This window comes from Ursus maritimus, unplaced genomic scaffold, assembly GCF_017311325.1.
Source record: "Ursus maritimus isolate PB19 unplaced genomic scaffold, ASM1731132v1 scaffold_23, whole genome shotgun sequence".
NCBI classification, from domain to species: Eukaryota; Metazoa; Chordata; class Mammalia; order Carnivora; family Ursidae; genus Ursus; species Ursus maritimus.
In genome coordinates this window covers 34372765-34399059 of record NW_024424786.1, presented here as the reverse complement: position 1 = coordinate 34399059, position 26295 = coordinate 34372765, and the positions used below count along the sequence as shown (strand labels likewise).

Genomic DNA, 26295 nt, shown 5'->3' with positions numbered 1-26295 from the left:
ATGTAGTAGGTGAGGTGGTAGTGTAGTGACGTGGTAGTGCGAAAAACAAAACAGAGAATACACACTGAAGATATATAAGAGAGAGAGAGAGAGAGAGAGAGAGAGAGAGAGAGAGAGAGAGAGAGAGAGAGAGAGAGAGAGAGAGAGTAGAGGTGAGAGAGAGAGAGAGAGAGAGAGAGAGAGAGAGAGAGAGAGAGAGAGAGAGAGAGAGAGAGAGAGAGGAGAGAGAGAAAAGAGAGAGAGAGAGAGAGAGAGAGAGAGAGAAAGAGAGAGAGAGAGAGAGAGCAGAGAGAGAGAGAGAGAGAGGAGAGAGCCAGAGAGAGAGAGAGAGAGAGAGAGAGAGAGAGAGAGAGAGAGAGAGAGAGAGAGAGAGAGAGAGAGAGAGAGAGAGAGAGAGAGAGAGAGAGAGAGAGAGAGAGAGTGCAGAGAGAGAGAGAGAGAGAGACATTAGAGAGAGAGAGAGAGAGAGAGAGAGAGAGAGAGATTAGAGAGAGAAGAGAGAGAGAGAGAGAGAGGAGAGAGAGAGAGAGTAGAGAGATGAGAGAGAGAGAGAGACATTTACTGAGATGAAAAGAACACTCAGGCCCCGGCGTGGCTCAGTCGGAAGAACGCATGACTCCTGATCTCGGGTTGTGAGTTTGAGCCCCATGCTGGGTGTAGAGACATTTCACAAAAACAAAAACAAACAAAACATCACCAAAAACCTTAAAAATACTGAAAAATTAAAATCTATTTTTCCTATTTGTCCCATCATGCTACCAGGTTTTGGGAGGGTTAAGTCATCTTCACACTTACCATCGTGCCCAACGCAATCCTAGGCACTCAGTGAACGAATCAATCAGATATTTAAGAAAAGTCAGGTTTTTCAGACAGAAGGGGCAGATGGCAGAGTGGCTCCAACTTCAGAGTCAGACACGCTCACATCTCAGTTCTGCCATTTCCCAACTGTGTGACTTTGAGCAACACCTCCCCTTTGCCGAAGCTTTCCATATGACGTAGAGAGGAGCAAAAGGTCTGCAAGCCTCTTCGTGGCCAGGCTGCCCATGTAAGTGCCCCCAACAACATTAATGACTGCTGTTACTATCATAGTTGTTAGATATGGACATGATCATGACATAAATGCAGGGCCCCGGGCACCTGGGTGCTCAGTCAGTTAAGCTGCCTGGACTCTTGGGTTTTTGCCTGGGTCATGATCTCAGGGTCGTGAGATCGAGCCCCACCGGGCTGTGCTGAGCATGGAGACTGCTTAAGCATCTTCTCCTAGCTCCCCTGGGGCAGCTCAGTCGGTTAGCGTCCGCCCTTCGGGCTTGGTCATGATCTCAGGGTCCTGAGATTGAGCCCTGCACGGCCTCCCTGACTCGGCAGTGGCCTGCTTCTCCCTCTCCCTCTGCCTGCCGCCTCCCTGCTCAGCTTCTTCTGTCAACAAATAAATAAATAAATAAAATCTTAAAAAAAAAAGACTCCCTTTCTGAGGCCTTTCTTGAGCTCTCATTGCAGGGTAGCCTGCTGGAAGGATGTAGGAGACATGCAGAGAGAGAGGACAAGCGTGTCCCAGTTGAGGTCATTATAGATCAGTCACCCCCAGCTATGTGACAGATGCATGAGGCAAGCCTTAGGAAGAAAAGCCAGGTCTAACCAGATCAGCGAGACTCCCTCAGCTAATCCTGAGACTTACATGAAATAAACAAATGGTTGCCATTTTGGCCACTAAGTTTAGAGTGACTTGTTACACGGCAATACTAACTGATACAGGGGCCCTGGCTACTTGTCCTCTGTAAAATTGAAGGTAAGTAAGAGAGGAAGTCATGGTCTGCTGGGTTTTATTTGTAGAGTCTGGTGAACTTGAACCAGAGGAAGCTGTAAAAAGTGCTTTGGGAGCCACAGAGAAGGGATTGACAGGTAAGCAGGTCCTTCACCAGACTCCCGAGGGAGCCCCTTCACGTGAGAGCAGGGGACACCCGGGCGGGAGGTGGCTAGGGGCAAGTCCAGGCAGGGCTGCCACCCCAAAGAGCGAGGCTTGAGGGGGACGAAGCCACTGGGCCTGGTGCCCTGTGGGTCTCAGACCGTCACACACCCGCCCCATGAAGACAGGGAACCTGTGCCGCTTTGGTCCCAGAGCAGGAAGAGAAGCGGCCACGTGACGAAGACTGTAAATTGCGGGCGCCACGGAAACGGCCGAGGCCGTCGCCGCTTTCCACGCCCGACTGTTGCCCGAAAGGTGGTCTGGTGTTGCACGCAGAAACCTGAAGATCCATGTCCTCTCGGTCAGCCCAATATTGCGTTGCTGGATGTCAGAAGAAAGTCAAAGAATTCTAGAGCATAACCAGACAGAAACAAGGGGAGTCAGAGACCAGCAGGGTGCTGGAGGATACCGCACTCTTTGACCTCAAAGGAGTTCTGAGCCCCATGCTGGGTGTAGAGGATTACTTTAAAAAGAAAAGAAAAGAAGACCAGCACGAAGTCCTCTGCTACTGAGACATTTGTCCCAACGCTCTGGGTGTCCCAAGTCCCAGTATTCTCTTTGTCCTCCTCCCTTGCTTGTCACATTATATATTGTGCTTCTGGGTGAGCTCCATGGGTCTTCTGTCAGTGGGGCCCACCTTCACTCCAAACACCACCTTCTATGAAGACAGGGCTTGCCCCACACCCCAGAGAACCCGAAAAATGATGTCCTTGTTCAAGGACCTAAGAAGTGAGGTCATACATCAGAAAGAGGTTATGTGTTATCAAATGAGGTCATATGGCAGGGTGTAATGTCCTATACTAGGGAAACAATTCACCCGTTAGGATCAAGTTCTCGTAACAGGAAATGCGGTGATATATCTGGACATGAGGTCAAGATCAGGAAGTGAGGCCAAGTTAGGTAATAGAGTGTTGCCTCCACCGAACCTTGTGAAGCATCCAGACTGTAGGCTTATCCAGATAGCTTCTTGCATAGTCCATGGGTGGCTGAGTGTTTTGAAAGGTCCCCGGGGAATGAACGCTCACGACCCATCTCCGCCATCTGTCCCAGTGTCCTTGTCACAATGAACCACGGAAGTAGTCGAGCTGGATACCTGCTGGTGTTCTTGCTCACTTCAACCAGCTCAAGGGATCATGGGTGTCAGGTAGACTTCGAGTCTCTTTCCTCAAATGGTCCAACGGATACACAGCATTCGGCCCTAACCCATTGGGTTGGTGACTGAGGAACGACCTGAGATTACGGGTGTATAAAATACTCTAGAGAGTGCTAAACCACACTTCAGGACACCCCACCCCCACCCCGAGGTGCCGCCAGGGCTCACTCCAGTTTCTCCATGACGATCAGCATGTCCTGGTGCTCTTTCACTTTGATGGGCAGCTGTGGCCAGGAGGGTGGCTGGAACTTGCTCATCTCCAGCTTCTTCATGATGGCCTTGAAGACAGTGGGGTTGAGAGACTTCTCCAGGTCCTCGAGATGGTGTTTCGCGGCTCTGGGGCACCAGGATCACCAAGCTCAGGTTGTGGGAGTACGGGCAAGTTGCCCCACCTGGAGAACAAGAGATGCGCTTTATCCATCTCCCACTCCCAGCCTTCCTGATCCCACCCCGGCGCCCAAGGTCATCTTCAGTCTGCTGCCTCCAGCCCGGTGCTGCTGCACAGCCAGAAGGGACTGGGGCTCCCTTTGGCTTGGTGTGGACAAAATGGGATGCCTGTTGGGAAGAACCGTAAGCTGGTCTAACTCCGTGCACATGATACGGAGGAACAAGAATGGCTTTTCTGATCACACAGGCCGAGGACTACACCCTGACTCCTACCACTGACTACCTACGACAGAGTGCGCAAGGGATCTGATCTCTGAGCCCCAAGGTCCTTTCCCTCCAGTGTGCTGTGCATAAAATATGTAACATGCAGGGGCGCCTGGGTGGCCTAGCTGGAGCGAGCCGCCTGCTCAGCTTAGGTCATGATCCCAGGGTCCTGATTTTTGGAGCCCTGCATCGGGGGAGCCTGCTTCTTCCCTCTGCCTCTGCCCTTCTTCCTCGAATCTGGCTGTGCACGTCGCACTCTTCCTCTCTCAAATAAAATAAGTAATCTCTATACCCAATGTGGAGTTTGAACCCACAATGCCAGATTAAGAGTCTCATGCTCTACCAACCAAGCCAGCCAGGGACCCCAGTCCTTTTAAAGAATTCTGACAGGGGCCTTTTACTGCCTATTTCGATATTAAGAATCTCTTAGTGTGGCATTCAAGATTGTGGACAAGCCGATCCTAGCCTACCTTCAAGCTTGCCATTAAAAGGACTCAACCTATGGTCAGACAAGCGGCGACGGTACGGACCGTGGCTCAATATAGGTTCTCAACCCGGTGAATTTGCCCCAGTGGATCTCCTTGACAATGTCTAGAGACATTTTGGTTCTCACAACTGCAGGAGAGGGGACCACAGGGCTGCTGGTATCTAGTGGGTAGAACACAGGGATGATGCTAAATCCTTACACCATGCCCAGGATTGTCCCCTCAACAAAGGATTATCTAACCCAAGATGTCAATAGTGCCAATAGGTCCTGTGTACAGACCTTGAATCTCTGACCAAAAGATTACCACATTGTGGTCTTGACTTGCGCCAGTCACCATCACAGATACTGAGATGGTAAATCTAACTCTCCTTAATTGGGGAAATGTTCTTAAGTCCCAGAAGGATTTATGGGTATGACAAAAGTAAATCACCTCCATGGTATTTTTTTTTTAATTCGCTTTTTGGAGAGAGGAGAGAGCATGAGAGTTGAGCATTAAGTAAGGAGGGAAAACTCTTTGGCAGGTGCCCATGGCCGTCCAAGACCCGTCATGACTGGGAAGGGCATGCTGACTGACCACGGTGCCAGCCGTACATCAGGTCTAAGGTAATGTGTGCCATGCTTATCTACATCAACATGAAAGTGCTATGGAATAATGTTTGACACCGTCCAACTATACCTGCCATGTTCACTGAAGCAAAGTACTCAAATACGCGAGTCCAGCGCACCCACTGAGCACCCTGTGGAAGCGATTTCACTCTTTCAATATTTACAACCCAATGCAATTGATAGTTTCACAGTAAGCTTTTGTGCTTGGAAGATATCAAGCGAGGGCTGTAATCTCGTCTGACTGGGTAAGCTGACATGCTTAAAAAGAAAATCGAGTATACTACACTTACCCATGCTATTCTGGTTCATTTAGTTGTGAGTGATCAACTACACTGGATAGGCATAGATGGGTGGGGTGGAAAGGTGCATGAATGCCTTCAAGAATGGTCAGGAGGTAACCTCCTCTCTGAAGCCTTCCTGGCCACCCCTCAAGTGGGTTGCTTATACCCTTCCGACCCCAATGAATTCATTCATTTATTCAGCAAACATGTAATGAGCGCACTTATTATATGTGTGCATTGTCCTAGAATTCGTGGATAGGAAACAAGGCAGGTAAGGTTTCTGTTCCGAGGGGAGAGACAATATTTCTAGGAGAAACAATTTAGTGTAAAAAACAAGAAATAAACAACCTAATTTCAGATAATGAGAAGTACCAAGAATATAATCACCACGAGGGCAATGTTTCAGGGTCGGGGCTACTTTAAGAGGGGAAGTTCTCGCCATCAAGTTGGACTCTTTGACGACATCCAGGTCGCCAAAGGGAATGTTATTGGAATCTGAGCGGAGAAAAGGGTCCAGGCAGAGGGAAAGTTAGGAAAGCTCCTTCCCAAAGTGGAACAAGCTGCACTAAAATCATCAGGTATTCTCCCATTGTTTTCTATCTCCTAAATCTCTGTCTTGCTGTCCCTAACAAGGCAGAAATATCTAGATATATCTACAAATAAGTAGAATCTGCTGGGCCCACCGTCAAATCTTCCCTCCCTCCTCCCCTCCGCTGCAATTCTCTGTTCAGCTTTCTGCAAAGGAACGTAGCCAGTTTACCTTATTCCCATGCTCAAAATGCCTCCCGCACATCGCTACACACTACCCGGCCCCGAACACCCAGCGTCGCACGCTGCAATACAGACTAACACATACACACAGGACTTCATTGCCACCAGGGGCTCCTGGTGGGTTGACAGAAAGAGATAGATGAACAGACTTCTACCTTGGCCGTACAGTAGAGATGAAGAAACGTTTAGAACCCGCTTCCAGCCCTAAATAAACAATGCCTGCCCGCCAAGCCAGAGAGGGAGAAGCAGAAAAGATGGAGTAGGAACTCAGGATGGAAGGAGAGAAATGATGATTTAGAGTATACCTAAACTGATGGGGCCATAGCAGGAAAGACATCAGACCCGCCAGAGGCTCTGAAACAAGATGGAGGGGCCAAGAACGCACCTTGGCTCCTTCAAGGTCGCGTCCCGTGAAATGGGCCACGGGTATTTCTTGCTGTTCATCATCATCGCTTGATTACAGAGGATTTGAGGTAAAAGGGCTCCATCGAAGGTTCTTTGATCAAATACTGTCTTCCACTTGGCTGGAGGGAAGGGGAAGGAGGGTGACTGTAACAGGTGCACAAGGGTGAAGAGGAGCGGAAAGCCCCATTGGTAAGCGGTGAGAGGCTCAACGGATCCAGCTGAACTCAGGTTGCGTGGGCTTTGAAGCCAAGAGGACAGAAAGGACGCTGGATGGAAAGCCACCGGGTCCAGGGCTCCTTTACCACTCAGGTAGACGGCGCTTGAGGAGGACAAGGGCGGGTGTCAGGAGGGACTTTTCCAGCAGCTGCGTGATCTTGTTGTTCGGGTCTTCTGCCACCCAGGCGTTGGATGAGCTCTGTTGACATCACTGTCATTTCAGGACTCTGGGGGCTGCTGCCATATAGGCTCTGAGAGGCATTCACAAAAGCCGGCCCCTATGACCAGGTCTGGGGAAGGAGGCAGGTGGAGAGAGGGAGGCGCTGAGTCCCCCGAACATCTCTTCTTTCTAAGAGCAGGCTTTCTGGAGGGACCTCCTGTTTGCTATTGCTTTCAGCTTACATCAGCAGACTGGAGCTGGGTCCCACCTCCTCTCTACAGATCCAGCCGGGCTCTGAGGCCCGAGGAAAGCGGTGTTGACGAGGCGGCCTTCCAGGCTCTGTGCTCTCCTGCCACGCACCTGTGGCTTGGCGAAATAACTCTCTGAGATACACTTCCATTTGCCAGTGTTTTCCCTGGTTTCTTCCCTAATTCAGCAGGGAACCCCACTCTGCTTTCGGCCCAGTGGAAATTCATGGCAAGACTTCCTGGCTTTTGTTCTCCAAAGGTCAAGTCCACTAAAGAAAACAGGGTTTGAAAGAGAACTTTTCCTGACTACATAGATAATATTGAACGCAGTCGCTATTTTCTACCAATCTAGCAAGACAGAGGATTGCTTGATTTATAGCAAATAAGTTAATGCAGTGTTTCTCGAACATCTCTGACACAGATTTTTCCCATCTCTAAAAGAGGGTATTTTAAGAGAATGGGCTGATAGATGAGTTTCCTTTGTTGTTTCTCCTCCTCCTCCTCCTTCTTCTTCTCTCTTCCTCCCCCTCCCCTCCCTTCCCCCTCCTTCTCCCTCCTCTCCTCCTCCCTCCTCTCCTCCTCCTCCTCCTCCTCCTCCTACTTCTTCTTTCTTCTTCTTCCCTCCTCCCCTCCCTTCCCCCTTCTCCTCTCCCTCCCTCTCCCTCCTCTCCCTCCTCTTTCCTCCTCCTCCTTCTTCTTCTTCCTCCCCTCCCTCCCTTCCCTTCTCCTCTCCCTCCTCTTCCTCCTCCTCCTCCTCCTTCTCCTTCTCTTCCCCTCCCCTCCCCCTCCCTTCCCTTCTCCTCTCCTCTCTTCCTCCTCCTCATCCTCCTCCTCCTTCTTCTTCTTCTTCCCCCTCCCCCTCCCCCTCCCTTCCCTTCTCCTCTCCCTCCTCTTCCTCCTCCTCCTCCCCTCTCCTCCTCCTCCTTCTCCTTCTTCTTCTTCTTCCCCTCCCCTCCCCTCCCCTTCCCCTTCTCTCTCCCTCTCCCTCTCTTCCTCCCTCCTCCCTCCCTCCTCCTCCTCCTCCTCTCCTCCTCCTCCTCTCTTCTTCTTTCTTCTTCTTCTTCTTCTTCTTCTTCTTCTTTCTCTTCTCTTTCTCTTCTTCTTCTTCTTCTTCTTCTTCTTCTCTTCTTCTTCTTCTCCTCTCTTCTTCTTCTTCTTCTTCCTCTTCTGCTTCTTCTTCTTCCTCTTCTTCTTCCCTGTGTTTTCTGTTTTCCACAATGAATGAATATTGCTTTCATAGTTAAAACACACACACACACACACACACACACACACACACACACACACACACAGAGGAAAAAAATGTTTTTCCCTTTAAAGAAAGGCGCCAGGGATGCCTGGGTGGCTCAGTTGGTTAAGTGTCTACCTTCGGCTCAGGTCATGATCCCAGGGTCCCGGGATCAAGTCCCACAGAGGGACCTGATGTGGACTCTGCTTCTCCCTCTGCCTACCGCTCCTCCTGCTGTGCTCTCTCTCTCTCTCTGACAAATAAATAAATAAAATCTTTTAAAAATAAATAAATAAAATAAAGAAGAGGGGCAGACTAGATCCGTAGCTTTCAAACCTTTGCAAGGAGCAGAACTGTCCTGAAATAGTCATATCTGAAGCCCATGGTTAAAAGGGCCCTGGCTCTTTTAACCTGGCTCCATCCGCCTCCCACAGGAAGTGGTTCCCCCCCCCCCCCCCCCGCACCCCATTCAGCCTCCCCATCCCCCTCAACTCCCACCGTGACTCCTGAAGCAGCTCAGCAGAACCCCAGGGCTCTGGGGAAGAAAATTTGAAAATAACTGTATCAGGTCATTTTGGAAGCTTATTAATCTTATTACATACTTAATAATACAGTATAGGTAAATGACCACAACTTCATAGAACACAGAAGTAAAAACACTAGAAGTCTCAAGACTCCCCTGACCCAGGTTAACAAACATTGTTTATCCTGAGCTCTCTGGTTCTATCTGTGAGTGAATGCAGAAGGACGTTCTTATTCTAACCAGAGCTGATGAGTGAAAATGACTTGCCTAAGGTCTCACCAGGGGAACCATCCAGCTGCTGGAGCCAAAGGGCATCCTTGCGGAGGCCCTGACCTGCTCTGCAGTCTGTCCCCGACACTCTAGCTCTAACATTCCCTCTGTCCTCTTTCCCCAGGGTCGGGTCCCCCTCAGAATCCTCTCAAAATCCTTCTCGGCAGCTGCAGCCCTTTCCCGGGGTGCTCACCTGGGCTGTGGAAGATCTGAGAGACTGTGGTGAAGCCTTTGGAGGTGAAAGTCTTCAGGGCCTGGTGGACACAGGCGAAGTCCTCGGGGTAGGACAGGAGGCTCTCCAGGTTTCTCTTGGTGCTGTTCCCAGCCCCTGCAACAAAGGGCAGAAATGAGGAAAAACTGCAGGGTGGGGCTGGGGTAGGGCATGTGCGTGATGGGACTCGACTCCTGCCATTCAGGACTAGGATGGAAGGACCAGGCTGGAATGGGTCGGCGGAGTGGGGGGTTGGTTCCTGGTATGGAGTGGATCACAAATCATCAGAGCCGGGACGACTGCTTCTGAAGACAATCTATAGGTCCGAAGGAAAGGGGCGGGGGAATTATGAACCATCACAGTTAGGCTTTTCCGGGGCTTTGAATCCTCTCCTCCGTTTTCTACCTAGTTTTAACCCCACAGGTCACTGAAAGCCTCGTCCAATCACTGCCTGTTCCACATGAATGATGACATAGTTAGTTTGGGTTTGCAAAGGGTTAGCCCCTAGGCAGGGACACTAGCTCACTATGAAGAGGAGAAATCAGAGGACCACACAAGAGGATAGACATTCAGTACCCTTTCCGTTATCCATTGTTAAGTATCTATCGCGCTCATCTTCCATGCGGTAATAGATGAAATTTACAGAGCACTTACTTGGTTCCAGGGTCACCCCGCATTAGCTCACTAAATCTCTACAAGAACCCTTTCACAGAAGGGTGTTTACTCTCCCTATTTGCAGACGAGGAACCTGAAGTTTAAGAGAGTAATGATCTGGGGCGCCTGGGTGGCACAGCGGTTAAGCGTCTGCCTTCGGCTCAGGGCGTGATCCCAGCGTTCTGGGATCGAGCCCCACATCAGGCTCCTCCGCTGGGAGCCTGCTTCTTCCTCTCCCACTCTCCCTGCTTGTGTTCCCTCTCTCGCTGGATGTCTCTCTCTCTCTGTCAAATAAATAAATAAAATCTTAAAAAAAAAAAAAAGAGAGAGAGAGTAATGATCTACTCCACTCAAGATCGCAGAGTTAAGTGGAGAAGGGAGACAAGAGTCAAGCCATCCCTTCTGGGCAATAAAGAAATATGCCAAAGCCAATCAATGGAAATGTGTCTCCAGGGGACATCTGGCAGTTTGGGTTGTCCTAACTGGAGAGTGTGGGTAGAGGTTTATCCCATGGGACTTAACAACATCTCTCAGGAAGGCAGGGGATTAAGCCTCTAAACATTTTTTGACCTCCCTCTAAGCACTAAACTCTCTGCTTTCTTTTTAGTAAGTACAACCATCTCCATTTCACACCTGCGGACTCAGGCTCAGAGACGTTAAGTAACCTGCCAAGGTCACACAGCCAGTCAGCAGCATTAGCAGGATTCTACTCTCTGTCTATCACTTATGGTTTCGTCTTCCTTGTTGCCTTACCCTGGCACACGGCTGGGGACCAGGACCCTGTGTTATACGTTCCTGTATGGTCCATGGGGTTTCATAAGCAATGGTGCCTCTTAGATCACTGTTAAATGAAGGAATAAATGAATGTTCACCCTCCCCCCCAAACATAGCCCAGTTCTGTAGCCTTCTCCTCGAGGCATGGCTTTGCAGGCATCTGGGTTGGGGACCCTCATGGGAAGGTTCCGCATATAACTTGGAGAGAACTTAGGTTCTTACCAAGCAGGACCTGGGTTAGGAGGCTGGCAATGCTGAATGGAGAAAAGGCCATGTTGGTCTCTGCCTTCTTTGTTGCTGAGAAAGCATGGTAGAGCTTCACAGAGAAGTCTATCAAAGCCTCCCTCAGCTGGGACTCTGCCCAGGGACTCTCCACGTCAGAGCAGAAAGTGACAGGCTCTGGGCAGAGGGGCTCAGTGGTGGGCTGGATGGGTTCAACGGTGGACTGGATGAAGGGCTCAGTAGTGGGTTCAAGAGTGGTACTGGGTGTTATGACGGTCGAGGGGACTGTCAACAAGGTGGAAGAGTCCACGGTGTGTTCAACGGATCGATTCTCGGTGAGCGCTCCCTCCCGGATCTGTCCTTCGCTTTCTTCTTGCCAGCTCTCTGCCGTCGAGTTGGGGCTGGTAACATTCACATCTGAAGAGGCTCTAACCTGTGGTTCAAGAAACTGAGTTTCATTTTTCCTACCATGAAGCACAGTCCCCTCAAACACTCAAAGCAGGCAGGGAAGGTGGGGATGTGGAAAATGTCCTGCACCAGAGAATGATTGCTGAGAGAGCCTGGTGGGTAGGGGAGCTGCTCTGAAGCTGCCACCTGCTAGTTCCTCCAGAGAAGGGGCAACGCGGGAGCAGTGGGGGTGGAGGCAGAGGTAAGGAGCAGGCAGGGACTCTGTTATTTCTGAGGAATCACTGCCATAGGGAAGCTGTTTCCCAAACTTTGGAGCCTAGGGTCCGTTGCCATTTATCTATGCTCTTTTTTTTTTTTTAAGCCAACTAGCCTTTTTTTTTTTTTAAAGATCTCATTTATTTATTTTGACAAAGAGAGACAGCGAGAGAGGGAACACAAGCAAGGGGAGTGTGAGAGGGAGAAGCAGGCTTCCCGCTTAGCAGGGAGCCCGATGCGGGGCTGGATCCCGATGCGGGGCTGGATCCCAGGACCCTGGGATCATGACCTGAGCCAAAGGCAGACACCCAATGGCTGAGCCACCCAGGCGCCCCGACCATTTATCTATGTTCTTGCAATTTCTTTAAGTATCTCCCTGTCTTGGCTCACCCGTCACGCCAGTAGAGATATTTGAGCTTGTGACCTCTGCATGGGAATAGTGGTTTTTCCAATTGTGGGTTGCAAGCCATTAGTGGGTATAGGAAACCATCCGCATTCCAAAAGGAAGGAAGGAAGGAAGGAAGGAAGGAAGGAAGGAAGGAAGGAAGGAAAGGGGAGTGAGTCGGAAGGGGATAGGAGGAAGGAAGGGAGGAGGCAGGAAGGGAGGAAGAAATAGTATAGACCAGTGGCTCTCAATCAGAGACAATTTTAATCCCCAGGGACTTCTGGCACTGTCTGGAGGCATTTTGGGTTATCATAGGGGAGCGGAGGGGATTGGGGGGTAGGAAAGAGATGTTACTGGCATCAAGTGGGTGGAAACTGGGATTCGGCAGAACATCCTACAAGGCACAGGATAGCCCCTTATAATGAATTATCCAGCCCCAACGTCATGGTTTCTTTCTTTCTTTTTTTTTTTTAAGATTTTATTTATTTATTTGACAGAGATAGAGACAGCCAGCAAGAGAGGGAACACAAGCAGGGGGAGTGGGAGAGGAAGAAGCAGGCTCATAGCAGAGAAGCCTGATGTGGGGCTCGATCCCATAATGCCGGGATCACGCCCTGAGCCGAAGGCAGCCGCCTAACCACTGTGCCACCCAGGCGCCCCCAACGTCATGGTTTCTGAGTTGAGAAAGCACATATTATCCCAATTCACTGATAAAAGAAATGGAAGCTGAGATAGTAGCTAGCCCAGAGTCTCATGGAAGCTGATTTGACTCTGATTCTAGATTCTTCGCTCATCATGGCAGCACCTACAGATTCTTAGGCACTTCTGCACACTAGCCTGAACAGACAGCCAAAGCAGGCGTCCACATCCCTCCGGACTCCCAAGCCGCTGGGACCTCACCCTGCGATCCGCCCCCACCCAGACCCAGGGGTGTCTGCTGCCTTTCCTGGCGTTTTGACAGGCGCGGCCCAGGAAGGACATGTGTTTCAGCAGCCTGGGCCCCACCCCACAGCTCCGCCACAACCCCTTGCTCTTAGATCATAAAATACTGTCCACCTCCTGGCCCTCTCTGACCCTTCCGCTTTATTCTCCACTTTATAAACCAGCACAGGTAGGCTCGGAGAAGGGACTTGCTCAAGGCCACCCCAACTGCTGGGCAGAGGGCCAGGATTAGAACCCGGCTCTTGCCTCGCTCTCTTCGACCCTGGTGCAACGACCACACTTGCTGATCCCAAGAGGAGTTCTCCTCATTCTCCGGCCCCAGAACGGTTAATCCTCAGCCCCCGCCCCCCGCCCCCTCGAAGGGGCCACTCACCCCAGCCAGCAGCAGCAGCAGCAGCAGCAGGAGGGTCAGCGGGGTCAGCCTGGAGGCCATCTGGGCGGCGGCGTCAGCCCGGACCTGCGGAGCCAGCCAGCAACTTTGTCAGCGCCGAACCCTGGGGCCCTGGGGGCCTCCACTCCACTCCTCGATCCAGCCAGCACCCTAGGCCCGCCCCCATTCCATTCCAGGACTTAACCCCCCTGCGCGAATTCCCTCCCCCTTCTCCTCCTCCCCGGGCCACCTTCTCCCAGGCTCCTCCCCCTGTTTTGTTTTCCCCGAACTGCTTCCCTTTCCCGGCACCGGCTGGCCCTTCCTTCCCCCTCCCAAGCCGGGGTCTCCATCCATCTGTTCCATCCAGAGAGTCCTGCTTTAGCCTAACAATGACGCTAAGAGGCAGAGGGAACAGGGGAAGTCCAGAGGGGGCTGGGCACCACAGCTCCTGCGGAAGCGGGGGGCACCCAGGAAAGAGGGGCACGGGGTCGGGGGGAGGACAGAAGTCTTCAGTGGAAGCAAGCCTAAAGAAACTTCAGAAATAAAAAGGGGGCAGGAAACGGGGAGGGGGGGAGGAAAGGAGATGAGGACAACCCACTCCCCAAACCCCGACCCCCACCCCCACCCCATCATCAAACCTGCTCCAAACTCCTGGTCGCTGGACGGCTTCGGTGCAGACTGCGTGGATAGTCCCACAGGGTCAGGGAGGTAGGGTGTGTGGTGGGGTCCGTCTTGGCTATTGGCTGGCCCAGGACACTGCCCAGTTACAAATTAAGGATGATTGATCGCTGATGTGAGTTCCCGTAAACCAGGATGGGACGGACCACTCGGCTGGGTCTTGTGGGCCGGGCCAGAATTCAGCCCCAAGCCCCTTGGGAGCCAGGGGTGGGGGAGCTTGGGGGGAGCTTCTCAGCTCTAGGCAACGGAAGTTCCTCCGCCGTCTTCAAGGGTCCTGATAAAAACTGCAGAGACCCAAAACGTGCTCCTTAGCTGACAAGCAACCAGCTTTTTGGGGATTGCTCAGCTCAGCTAATCCTCAAAGGGACCCTTTGGGAATAGGTCCCATTGTGCCCATTTGATAGATAGAAAACCTGAGCAGAGAAATGTCTGGTGGGAGATCGTCCTCACTTGGAAGACAGCCTGGACTCTGACCTAAATCCCCTGTAGTCCTAACCTCCAGGAGCTCTCCCCTGTGCTGTGTGGGTGCTGTTTCCCCTGTTGGAGACGTGGAGACAGCGGTTCTTCCCTTGTAAAGCAGACAAGGTGTCTGAGGCACCCAGCCCAGCAAGCATTCCCCTTCCGTGAAAAGCTGACAGCTGGAACGGATGCATGGGGGGTGGGGGTGGGGGTGGGGAGCAGTAGCTGGGAACCAGCAGACCTAACTTTGAGGCCTGGCTGGATGGGTGACCCTAAGTTGTTTCCCCCTTAGCACATAACTCTCTTCTCAGGGTTGCCAGATAAAATACAGGAAGCCCAGTTACATTCGAATTTCAGATAAACAACAACAAGAAAAATTCTTTGGAAGGATGTCCCATGCAATACTGGGGCATACTTTGAAAATTTGGTGTCATTGATTTGAAATTCCAAATGAACTGGGCATTCTGTATCTTATCTACTAAATCTGGCAACGCTACCTCCTTTGCAAAGCAAGGAGGTCTCGGATGACCTCGTATAGCTCTAAAGTTTTATGATCATCTCACTGCTGGGCCTGTTTGGAACAGTCAGGAAAGTTGGCTGCTAGCCTTCAGAACTGCTCTTCTATGGGACTGACCAAGGACAGAAGGAGAGAAAAGGTGCGTGTCTCCTTGAGGATCATTGGAAAAGACCCAGAAAGACTTGCACCAGCTTTGCAAGTGTTCCATTCCCTACGCCCACCTGAGAACCTTCTGAGCCATGGGGAAGTTCCTTCAGTGCAGGCACATACGCAATGGCACTTGCCCATCCCCAGGCCTAAGCTGGGGGCCTGGAAGGCTCACTGAGCTTGTGGATTCTGGGAAATGGGTCAGCCAAACAGAAAGAAGATGGTGGAAGGCAACCTCTTGCATCCTTATTGATTCTCATGACAACTATGAAGTGGGTGCTAATATTAATCTCCTCTTGAATTAAAAAAAAAAAAGAGACTCATAGACAGTAATTGGCCCACCCAACATTGCTTAGCAAGTAAGTGATGAGCCAGGATGTGGATCAACGGGGTCTGAGCCACAATCCTGTATGAACCCTGATAAAGGACGAAGGTGAAGCAGGCACCAGGGTGAACATCCTCTGTCCAGCTGCAGGAGTGTGGTGGTCTGTGGACCAGTCTCATGGCGGACGAGGCCCAATGGAGAGGTTTCCCGGGCCTGTGGGTCCACGTCCGTCAGCCATCTTACCCAAGATGGCCACTCCGGACATTAGGAGGATATCTCCGGGCTTTGTGGAGACCGTTCTGTCTGACAAAGCCAGTACAGAAGTTGAAGCTCTTCTCTGGCCATGGACATCAGCATTTTCCCCCAACACAAATGGCCTGAGGTTGACTTAATTATGAGGTTTGCAGAATTTCTCACGAGTATGGGTGTTCCGGTCGGAAGTCAATCAGCTTAGGGTCGTAAATTAAGTCCTTCCCTCACCGCTGGGAGCAGGTCTAGGGTTTCCCTGCCATTGGAACCTTCCCTTCTGGTGGGGACCCCTTCCCCCATGTGGGATATGTCCATGGCTTCTGCCACTGTGGGTTTCCTGGAGGAGGTCCAAGTTCTCATTAAAGCTCTTTCTGCGCTGAGAGCGTTTTATCAGGTTTTGAGCATTTTTCTTCAGGGGGCCTCGGGTAGTAAAAGTACAAATTACTGTGAGTAGACTTTCTCAAAATCTATACACCTGTAGTTTCTCCTCTGAAGAAAAGTGATCCAAAACTTGGAAAGAGGGCAGAAGAATCAAGGCCATCTTATTCTCAGGTCATGGAGAATTGTTCGAGTGACTGTTTTCTCAGTTCTCCCCTAGACAATACACGACTAGTCCCACTGTGGATGCAGAGAAAAGTGGATTGATTACGTGCGAAGACAGCGTTGGGCATTAGGGCTCCAGCCTCTCTTCAGAACCCTGGCTGAGAAATACCATTGGTGGGAAAGAAAATTTGCTTTGACTTCTTATTTACTATGGATCAGGTCCCGGAGTCTGTAATGTCACATGTTGACCTGCCAAAATGGGTTAGATGCAAAAGTTTTCTGTCTGGTATCGATGAAAGTAAAATAGAAACATTTGGGAGAGACAAGAATGATAATCCCAAAGGTTGTGGTCTTCTTTCATTGTAAGGCAGTAGCCAGTTCTGCTGCCAACTTAACCACGTTCTTCCAGAATTCTCTTTTTCATTGAGCACACACACACATACACACACACACAGTTTCTTGCATCCTTCTTTTTTTTTTTTTAAAGATTTTATTTATTTGTTTGAGAGAGAGAGTGTGTGCACACACGAGCTGGGGGGAGGGGCAGAGGGAAAGGGAGAAGCAGACTCCCTGCTGAGGAGGGAGGCACCCCAGAGCTCCATCCAAGGACCCTGAGATCATGACCTGAGCCCAAGGCAGACACTTAACCGACTGAGCTCCCCAGATACCTGTTGCACCGTTCTCTGAACCGGCTTCATCATCCTGATGTTTGTCTTCTTAATATTCTTGCTGTGTTTTTCTGTGAGAATGACGTTTCTACCATTTTGAAACCTGGGTGGTGGCTTTCCCTTTTGCGGGGTTATTGATGCTGTAAGTAAAGATGGACCATTGACTGACCCTTGTGTCATATTTCCTACACACACAGTCCTCTCTGGGAGAAGGCATAGGTGTGGCAGCCATGAATGAGGGCGGTGGCTCCTACTGCAGGTGTCCCCTCACGTCTTCCCTCATTCCCTTGCTCAGTGGGCCCCACACAGGCTCTTTCCTGTTCACCATTCCAAGAACCGAGCCATCCTGGGAACCCACTAGCGAGTCTTCATTCACAGGACCTTTCTCCCAAAGACCCTCTTCTCAGTATCAGCACTCCAGGGGGGTGCCTGGGTGGCTCAGTTGGTTAAGCGTCCAACTCTTGATCTCAACTCAGGTCTTGATTTCAGGGTTGTGAGTTCGAGCCCCACACTGGGCTTTACACTGGGCATGGAGCTTACTTTAAAAATACGTCTATATATATATATATATATGCGTGCAGGACTTGATCCCAGGACCCCAGGATCATGACCTGAGCTGAAGGCAGACACCTAACCAATTGAGCCAACCAGGCATCCCGAGCATGTGATTCTTGATCTCAGGGTTACAAGTTCAAGTCCCACATTGGGCATAAAGCTTACTTGATTGATGATAGATAGATAGATAGATAGATAGATAGATAGATAGATAGATAGACAGATAGATAAAAACTGTTCTTTGGGGGCACCTGGGTAGCGCAGTCATTAAGCGGCTGCCTTCGGGTCAGGGCGTGATCCCGGCGTTCTGGGATCGAGTCCCACATTGGGCTCCTCCGCTGGGAGCCTACTTCTTCCTCTCCCACTCCCCTGCTGTGTTCCCTTTCTCGCTGGCTGTCTCTCTGTCAAATAAATAAATAAAATCTTAAAAAAACAAAACAAAACTGTTCTTTGCTTCAACTTCTAAAAAGCAATTACACTTACCCTACAAGCTATGTAAATATCTTATCATCCAAGGGCGCCTGGGTGGCTCAGCTGATTAAGCTTCCGACTCTTGATTTCACCTCAGATCACAATCTTGGGGTTGTGAGATTGAGCCCCGAACCCCGTTTCAGGCTTTGCACTAAATGCGGAGTCTACTTCTCTCTCCGTCTCCCTCTGTCCCTCCCCCTGCTTGTGCTCTCTCTCTCTCTGTCAAATAAATAAATAAAATCTTAAAAAAAAATATCTTCTCATCCAAATACGTATCTGCCACAAATGCTAATTTTGTTCAGATGGAAGAGTAGCTACCCCTTTCTTCCCCAGTGTCACATGTGATGGAGGGGAAGGGGCCTGTGCTTCTGAGTCGCAGACTTGGATTTAAATCCTGCTGTTCCGCTTATTTTTTTTTAAGATTTTATTTATTTATTTATTTGACAGAGACAGAGACAGCCAGTGAGAGAGGGAACACAAGCAGGTGGAGTGGGAGAGGGAACACAGGCAGGGGGAGTGGGAGAGGAAGAAGCAGGCTCATAGCAGAAGAGCCTGATGTGGGGCTCGATCCCATAACGCCGGGATCACGCCCTGAGCCGAAGGCAGACGCTTAATGACTGCGCTACCCAGGCGCCCCCACTTATTTTATTTTTTTTTAAGATTTTATTTATTTATTTGACACAGAGAGAGAGAGAGCACAAACAGAGGAATAGCAGCAGAGGGAGAGGGAGAAGCAGATTCCCGGCTGAGCAAGGAGCCCGAGGCAGGGCTCGATCCCAGGACCCTGAGATGATGACCTGAGCCAAAGGCAGACACTTAACCCACTTAACTGACTGAGCCACCCAAGCGCCCCCATCAAAGTCGCTTCTTTCTTCTCCGGCCACATACGCCTTCCCTTGCAGGCATGTGAGCTCGTGGAATGCAGGTGGAAGTGACACGAGCCATTTCTAGGCCTGGCCTTGACAAACCCCCCACCATGAGACTCTTTCTTCTCCCTCCACTGCTGGCTGGATGCTTATGTCCAGGATGACCTTGGAGGCCACATATGGATGACAGTTGACTGTCTATCAGCCGGGGGGGGGGGGGGCTGGGTGATTTTGGGGAGCAGAACCTCTTCTGATCAGGAGCACTAATTTTGGACTTTACCCGAGCAAGAAATGAAGTTCCACAGCTGCGATCCTATGAGATACTGAGATTTGGGGCTTGGCTGTCCTCGCTATTAGTCCCTCCTAACTAATATTTTCCCATTTTTCTATTAGGCCTTTCTTTTGGATTTGAGTTCTTTTGGGATGCGGGGTACACATGGAGGTGTGCTTGCTCTTTGGTCAGAATTCTGGCCTGCCTTGGGAAAGCCTCTGATTCCTTCTGGCCCACTCAGCTTCCTGTCAGCCCACCACCTGCCACACAGCCGACACTCGGTAGATAATTGTGGAATGACTGAATGACCAAGGTCCTTCGATATGGGCCATCAAGGACACAGACTACATTGTCCCATCATGCTTTCTAGCAGCCCTTTTCTCCTACACACCCATCCCGACAGTCACTTCTGGCACCTTCTCCCAGGAGGCTGGTGGTGCCTGTTACTTCCTCTAAAGAGCTGATAAGACAAAGAGAGGAGAGACACAAAGATATTACACAGGGAGGGGGAGAACAAGCCCTCCCCCAAATTCCAGAGAGACAGCTGCGCCAAGAGCCCATTAACAATTCAAGGTCAAGACATTTTCTTTATTTCACCCCCCACCCCAATATTCTCCAGTCCTGCATTCCTCCTAACTGCTAGCCCCAGGCTATTCTCATTTTCCCACTAAAAACACCACTTCACTAAATAGATAAGACATTTAAACATTAACATCTGTTGCCTCCATTTACCTGCAGAGGACACGAAAATGAACTTTTGGTAAAAAATTTTAAAATATTACAAATAGAGGGGGCGCCTGGCAGGCTCAGTCAGTAGAGCGCGTGACTCTTGATCTCGGGGTGGTGAGTTCGAGCCCCACGTTGGGGGTAGAGATGACTTAAAAACAAAATCTTAAAAAAAGAAAATCTCTTTTAAAAAGTAAAACATTACAAATAGGGCTGCATTGATGCTTCCTCCCCAAACCCACTGGAGTCTATCATCGCTTAATTTCGTCACTGGGTTTACCTGTTTAGGATTCATTTGGGATTCAAACCCTGCCCAGTCTTTTCATTTAAGGATTTATTTATTTATTTTGAGAGAGAGACAGAGAGAGAGAGGAAGAGAGAGCGCATGGTCTTTTCATCCAGTCAGACGCTCTCTGGGACCTTTCTGGCCCACCCTTCGGGCCACGGAGCAGCTCAAACGAGTGGCAAAAGCTCCCAGCTCACAGAACGCTACCCCTGTCCTCATTTTCAGAAGCTCCACTTTCATCTCCCACCGCCATTCTCATCTGCCACCCGGAGAGCTGACCCGGAAAGCAGACCTGCTGGTGGCTGGGCTCTCCTGCGTGGTCTCGGGCCTTTCTCCGCAGCCTCTTCTCCTGGGAGGCTAAAATGGAAGTGAGAGAAAAAACCCTGGGCTCGGTCCTCAGGCCTTGGCAGAGGCCCCCCTAGTCAGAATGCTAATTTACTCTTCTTCAAAGCTCCCTCAATTCTTTATTATTTTTCTTTAACAAGGTGCTGCCGCTTGGATTTAAAGGGACTTGGTCCTTTGTTGGCCTTTCTGAATGTTGTTGTTGTTTTTTAAGATTTTATTTATTTGACAGAGAGAGACAGCCAGCCAGAGAGGGAACACAAGCAGGGGGAGTGGGAGAGGAAGAAGCAGTCTCCCAGTGGAGGAGCCTGATGTGGGGCTCGATCCCAGAATGCCGGGATCACGCCCTGAGCCGAAGGCAGCCAACCAGGCGCCCCTCGGAATGTTTTTTAAAGCAGCTTCTGACAGAAACACCCCCCCCCCCCCATCAGAAATAGTTTCCTCACAGAGCTGAGGGCTCGGCTAGAGTGGGCTGTGGGCTACGTCCCCCTGGAGAAGGCCTATGCCCGCCCTTGGGGACGGGTCATCCCAATCTCAGGAGTGTGCTGGAGGAACCCAGGTGCCCCATCACGGAATGTCTTGAAGGGCCCAGAAGGTTGAGGAATTCCAGTCCTGGCTCCAGGAAGTTTCATCTCTAAAATGAAGAGCTTTTATTTCTGTCACAGTCTTACACGCCTATGGGCTTTCATATTGGCTGTAAGCCTATCTGTGTCCCCCACCCAGCTCCTCTGTCAAAGCCCTTACCCTGAATGTGATTGTGTCTACAGATGGAGTCTTCCGGAAATAGTCAAAGTGAATGAGGTCCTAAGGGTGGGGCCTGAATCTAATGGGACGGAAGCCTTATGAGAAGAGGAGGAGAGACACACGAACATCCCCTCCACAGGAGGACACGAGAAGCGTGTCTGCGAGCCAGGAGAGGCCTCTCACCGGAACTCCGCCAGCGCCTTCCTGATCTCACACTTCCAGCCTCTAGAACTGAGAGAAAATCCGTCCTTATTGTTTAAACCACCCAGGCTATGGTATTTTGTTATGGCGTCCTGCACTGACTAATGCAATATTGTTTAAGACTCATTTTGTTTACTTGAATACACTTATTTAAAAAGGACACTTGACTTTTCCTTTGTAATTGGAAAATCGGTAGCACTCACCATAAATAGAATGAATCAGGGCCGCCCAGGCACAGAGCCTTGAGCACAGGACACTTTTAGGGGCCTAGAAAATGCTTTAATGTAAATTTCCTTTAAAATCAGAAGAAAAAAGAAATATAATGAATCCAGGTTAGATTATATTCTTATTTTTTTTATCAATCCAGTCATAAAATATAATTTTTAATTCTTCTTTTCTTTCTTTCTTCCTTCCTTTTTTCTTTTTTTTAAAGATTTTATTTATTTATTTGAGAGAAAGAGACAGAGATAGTGACAGAGAGCATGAGTGGGGAGCAGAGGGAGAAGCAGGCTCCCCGCTGAGCAGGGAGCATAACCTGGGACTCAATCCCAGGACCCTCAGATTATGACCTGAGCCTAAGGCAGAAGCCCAGCCAACTGAGCCATCTAGGAGCCCCACTTTCCTTCTTTCTTTCCTTCTTTCCTTCTTTCCTTCTTTCTTTCTTTCTTTCTTTCTTCTTTCTTTCTTTCTTTCTTTCTTTCTTTCTTTCTTTCCTTCCTTCCTTCCTTCCTTCCTTCCTTCCTTCCTTCCTTTTCTTTCTTTCTTTCTTTCTTTCTTTCTTTCTTTCTTTCTTTCTTTCTTTCTAGGAAGGGGCCAACCAAGGCTAAAGTGTCTCAAACCCATTAAAGTCAGAATGCAGCCCTGGAATAACTGTACCTATAAAAGAAACACAATGAAAACAGAATGATGTTACTAACTTCTAGCAGATTCTGCCCACCAAAATTTCTTTTCTTTTTTTTTCAGAGACAGAAAGAGAGAGAGCATGAGCGGGGGGGGGGGGGGGGGCAGAGGGTGAGAGAGAATCTCAAGCAGACTCCCCGCTCAGTGGGGAGCTGATGAGGGGCTGGGTCTCCCAATCCCAAGGTCATGACTTGAGCTGAAACCAAGAGTCGGTTGCCTAACCAATTGAGCCATTCAGGTACCCCTGACTGCTGAAATTTCTGTATCTCCTTTTTGTGCTTCCTTAGTCCTTGTAAAAAAGGAGATGTGGGGGCGCCTGAGTGGCGCAGTCGTTAAGCGTCTGCCTTCAGCTCAGGGTGTGATCCCAGCGTTCTGGGATCGAGCCCCACATCAGGCTCCTCGGCTGGAAGCCTGCTTCTTCCTCTCCCACTCCCCCTTCTTGTGTTTCCTCTCTTGCTGGCTGTCTCTCTCCGTCAAATAAATAAATAAAATCTTTAAAAAAATAAAAATAAAAAGGAGATGTGTTAGGTATTTAGCTAGTAAAGACCTACTAGCACCAAATTGATACTTTGTCCTTGAGAAATCAAGAAGGATCAAAAGATATTGAAAAAGGAAAACCTTTCTCAGTCTGTGATTTTTTGTTATCTGTAGGCCCAAAATTGCTTGACACCCTTCCGTGAATTCATCCTGTACTGGGGAGACACTGGGTTTGATGATGATGATGGTAACGAAGATGATTATGTTGGTTATCATAGTCCTGTCGTCCGGGTTTGGTATGAGTGCTTCCTGTATTTCAGGCCCTGGGCTAGAAATTTTCATATTCAAATCTCACATAATCCTCACTACGACATTGGGAACACGGCACTATTATTACCATTTTATAGATAAACTAAAGCTTAGAGAGGTTAAGTAACTTGCCCAGAATCACTTAGGAAATGTCAGAGCTTTAAATCCAGGGCTGATTGGCTCTGAATTCCATGTTCTTAATCCCTAGGTTACACTTCCTATTTTGGTTTCCCTCTTTTCCATTAATTTTCTTTAAAAAAAAAAGCAAACACATTGTAGGGGCATCTGGGTAGCTCAGTCGGTTGGGCATCCAACTCTTGGTTTTGGCTCTGGTCCTGGTCTTGGGGCCGTGGGATCGAGCCCCGAGTCTGACTCTGCGCTCAGGGGGAATCTGCTTGAGATTCTATCTCCCTCTCCTTCTGCCCCTCCTCCCACTTGCACGTGCGTGGGTTCTCTCTCTCTCTCTCTAAAAAAAGAAAAGCTTAAAAAACCACATTGTATTTGTTTATAGTTTTGATTAGATAGTTATTTATATAGGATAAAATTTTTAAAATACCAGAGTGGAAAGTAAGTCTCCTTCCCACCCCATCCCAACATACAGTTTCCCTCACCAAACTGATGAACGACTCATTAGTTTCTTTCTTTCTTTCTTTCTTTCTTTCTTTCTTTCTTTCTTTCTTTCTTTCTTTTTCTTTCTTTTTCTTTTTTTTATGATTTTATTTATTATGTGAGAGAAAGAGAGAGAGAGCACAAGTGGGCAGTGGGGGCAGAGGGAGAGGGAGAAGCTGACTCCCCAGTGAGCAGGGAGCCTGCCATGGGGCTCGATCCCAGGACTCCGTGATCCTGACCTGAGCAGTAGTCAATCGCCCAACCAACTGAGACACCAGGTGCCCCCACTCATCAGGTTCTTAAGCATCCTTCTAGGTTAGTCCATAACTGTTTAAAGGTAGTTTCCAGAAAAAGGCAAAATCATGACTCATAGAGGTATAAAATGGACGCATATTAAAGATTTCATTCTACTCATTAATCAGTGAGGGAACCAGGCAGATGTTAGAATCACTGAATCTGAAAACGGACACATTTATAGATCAGGAGTGTTGAAAGGAAAGATGTAAATAAAGGCAAAACTGGTTTTCCAATGGGGTGGGGGAAAGGAAGTCTATTAAACCTCTACTGGACAGAGAATTCGCACGTCTCTAAGGATATTTTGCAAGCTATCAGCGCCTACAATTTACAGAGTTGTATGATGACGAAAGGCAGACAGTTTGGAAAGGGCGTGCTGAATGTAGACACATTTTCCCCTCCCAAACTGATAACTACTCTACTAGGTTCTCGAGTACCCTTTCTCATTACTCTCTAACCAGCAAACGTAAACATATAGCCTGTGGTCTTTAAACACACAGACTTGGTACCAAACTGTCCGTGGTGTGTGAAAAGTATTCTTTCCCAGCTCCTTGTCAGATGATCTCTGAGACCCCTTGTCAGTGACGGAGCTGTCATCCTGAAGCCCCTAGAAGGGTCCTGAGCAGAGGCCAGGCACCGTGTATGCACACGTCTGCGTTGGCAAAGGCCACGGCCATCACGAAGCAAGAAAAACCCTGACGCTGGGGAAGAAAGAAGAGTTTGCAGATAGGAATATAGTATCAGGGAGGAAACATTTTCTTCCACCCTGGTCTAAGAATCAAAATGACATGAGACAGATTAACAGGAGAAAATCAAACAAAAGTTTAATAACCTGTATAATTCCCTTATACGAGGGAGAGACCCAGGAAAACTAAGTAACTCCCCCAAATGGCCAAAGCCACCACCTTAAATCCATCTTCAGCTAAAGAGGAAAGATGGGGATGGGGAGTCTGTTATGGGACGTTACCAAGAAAAGCACAGTAAATTTAAAAAACAATGTTAATAGTAGTAAAAATAATACTAACAAATATTAAAATGATGACTGGTGCCTGCCCAGGAGCGAATGTGCTGGGTTGGAGGAACGGAGATGTCTGAGTTTGTTCCCTGAGAGCAATGGGAATACTGTCTTTCCCAATAGGAGAACCCTTTTTCCTTCTCTCCGATCTAGTCACTGGCGTGTATTCCTCCGCTGTACAAAGTCTATCGAGCACTACAGCAACTGCATTCTTTCCCTCTGTCTAAATAGCCTGAGAGCTCCTCAAGGACAGGGGACCCCACTTTATTTATTTAGTTACTTAAGATTTATTTTTAAGTACTCTCTATACCCAACATGGAGCTTGAACTCACAGCCCCAAGATCAAGAGTCACATGCTTCATGGACTGAACCGGCTAGGCGCCCCAGGGACCTCACTTTCTCATCAGGGTGTTCCCCAAAGGCAGGGCCTGGCACTCAGTAGTAAGTGCTTATTAACGAAGATGAATGATCAGAGGTGGGTTCAAACCTTTCTTCCCTCACCTGTCAGTTTCCTAGTCACTTCTAACCTATAGAAGATGCTCAGTTTATTGAATTGAATTAAACAGAATTAATCATTCTGCAAATGCATCCCACATCTGAGCAGAGAAGTTACTTGGTTCTAACACACTTACATAAAAACTACGTGGGGTACAGAGCTGAGAACTCAAAACATGTGCTCAAACTATGCCGATTTTCTTCCTCATTTGGACTTTGGACAGGGGTTGGTCGGAGTGAGGAAGGTGTGTTCAGTCCTCCCAAGGAGTCCAATGTTACTAGGAGATTCTTTCTCAGACGCTGCTCCGTGCTCGGGGGCTGCTATTCCATGGTGGTCTCGGTGTCCGGCTAGGGGAAAGGTCTCTGTCCTTGCACAGAGGGCTGGGGACCCCAAGCTGTGTGTCGGGGGCGCACATGGTAGGCCCATTTTGTTGTAATGGACCGGTGGTAAAATAAGAGAGGCCGAGCAGCCTCCCCCGAAGAGAGGCTCCTGAAGTCCATCTTGGGGCTCCCGCCACCCAAATGTTTACCAAATTAGCACATAGTGGTTAAACACTAAATTTTAAACATTAAACCTAGTCAAGGACCAAATGAATTGTGGACGGAACCCCTAAAGCGAGAGGAATGGGTCCAACAACGCCCCCTTGCGGTGCTCTGCACAGAAGCCGCCACCTGGGAGGAGCGTCCCTGCGGTCCCCACCAGCGAATGCTGCCGGACACCACAAAGGACCCGAGCTGCCAGGGGAGCGGCCCTAGAGGGGATGTCGTCCACGCCATCCCCCATCCATTTTTAGAGACGGGGCACTGGGCCCAGGGCGGGTAAGTGGCTCGTCCAGCGGGGCCCCAGGAATGCGCTCCAGCAGCTCAGGGCGGCGGTCTGAGGGCGGAGGCCGCGGGCGACCTGCGGCGGGGCTGCGCTGGCACAGCGAGCAGCCTGTGCTGACTCCCGGAGAGTGTGTCCTGCA

At 49.5% G+C, this 26295-nt stretch overlaps 1 protein-coding gene across 1 annotated transcript in view; it reads right to left on the bottom strand.

Annotated features, from left to right (window-relative positions):
• SERPING1 (serpin family G member 1) overlaps nt 1-13925 on the bottom strand; it is a 20311-nt gene extending 6386 nt beyond the window's left edge. Inside the window, exons 1-4 of the mRNA XM_040639130.1 lie at nt 13822-13925; nt 13187-13270; nt 10824-11256; nt 9156-9290 (exon numbers count right to left, since the gene is read on the bottom strand). Coding sequence (XP_040495064.1) covers nt 9156-9290; nt 10824-11256; nt 13187-13246 — 628 coding nt within the window. The 5' untranslated portion in view covers nt 13247-13270; nt 13822-13925. The remainder of the gene's footprint in view (nt 1-9155; nt 9291-10823; nt 11257-13186; nt 13271-13821) is intronic.
• Between the last annotated feature and the right edge of the window lie 12370 nt (nt 13926-26295).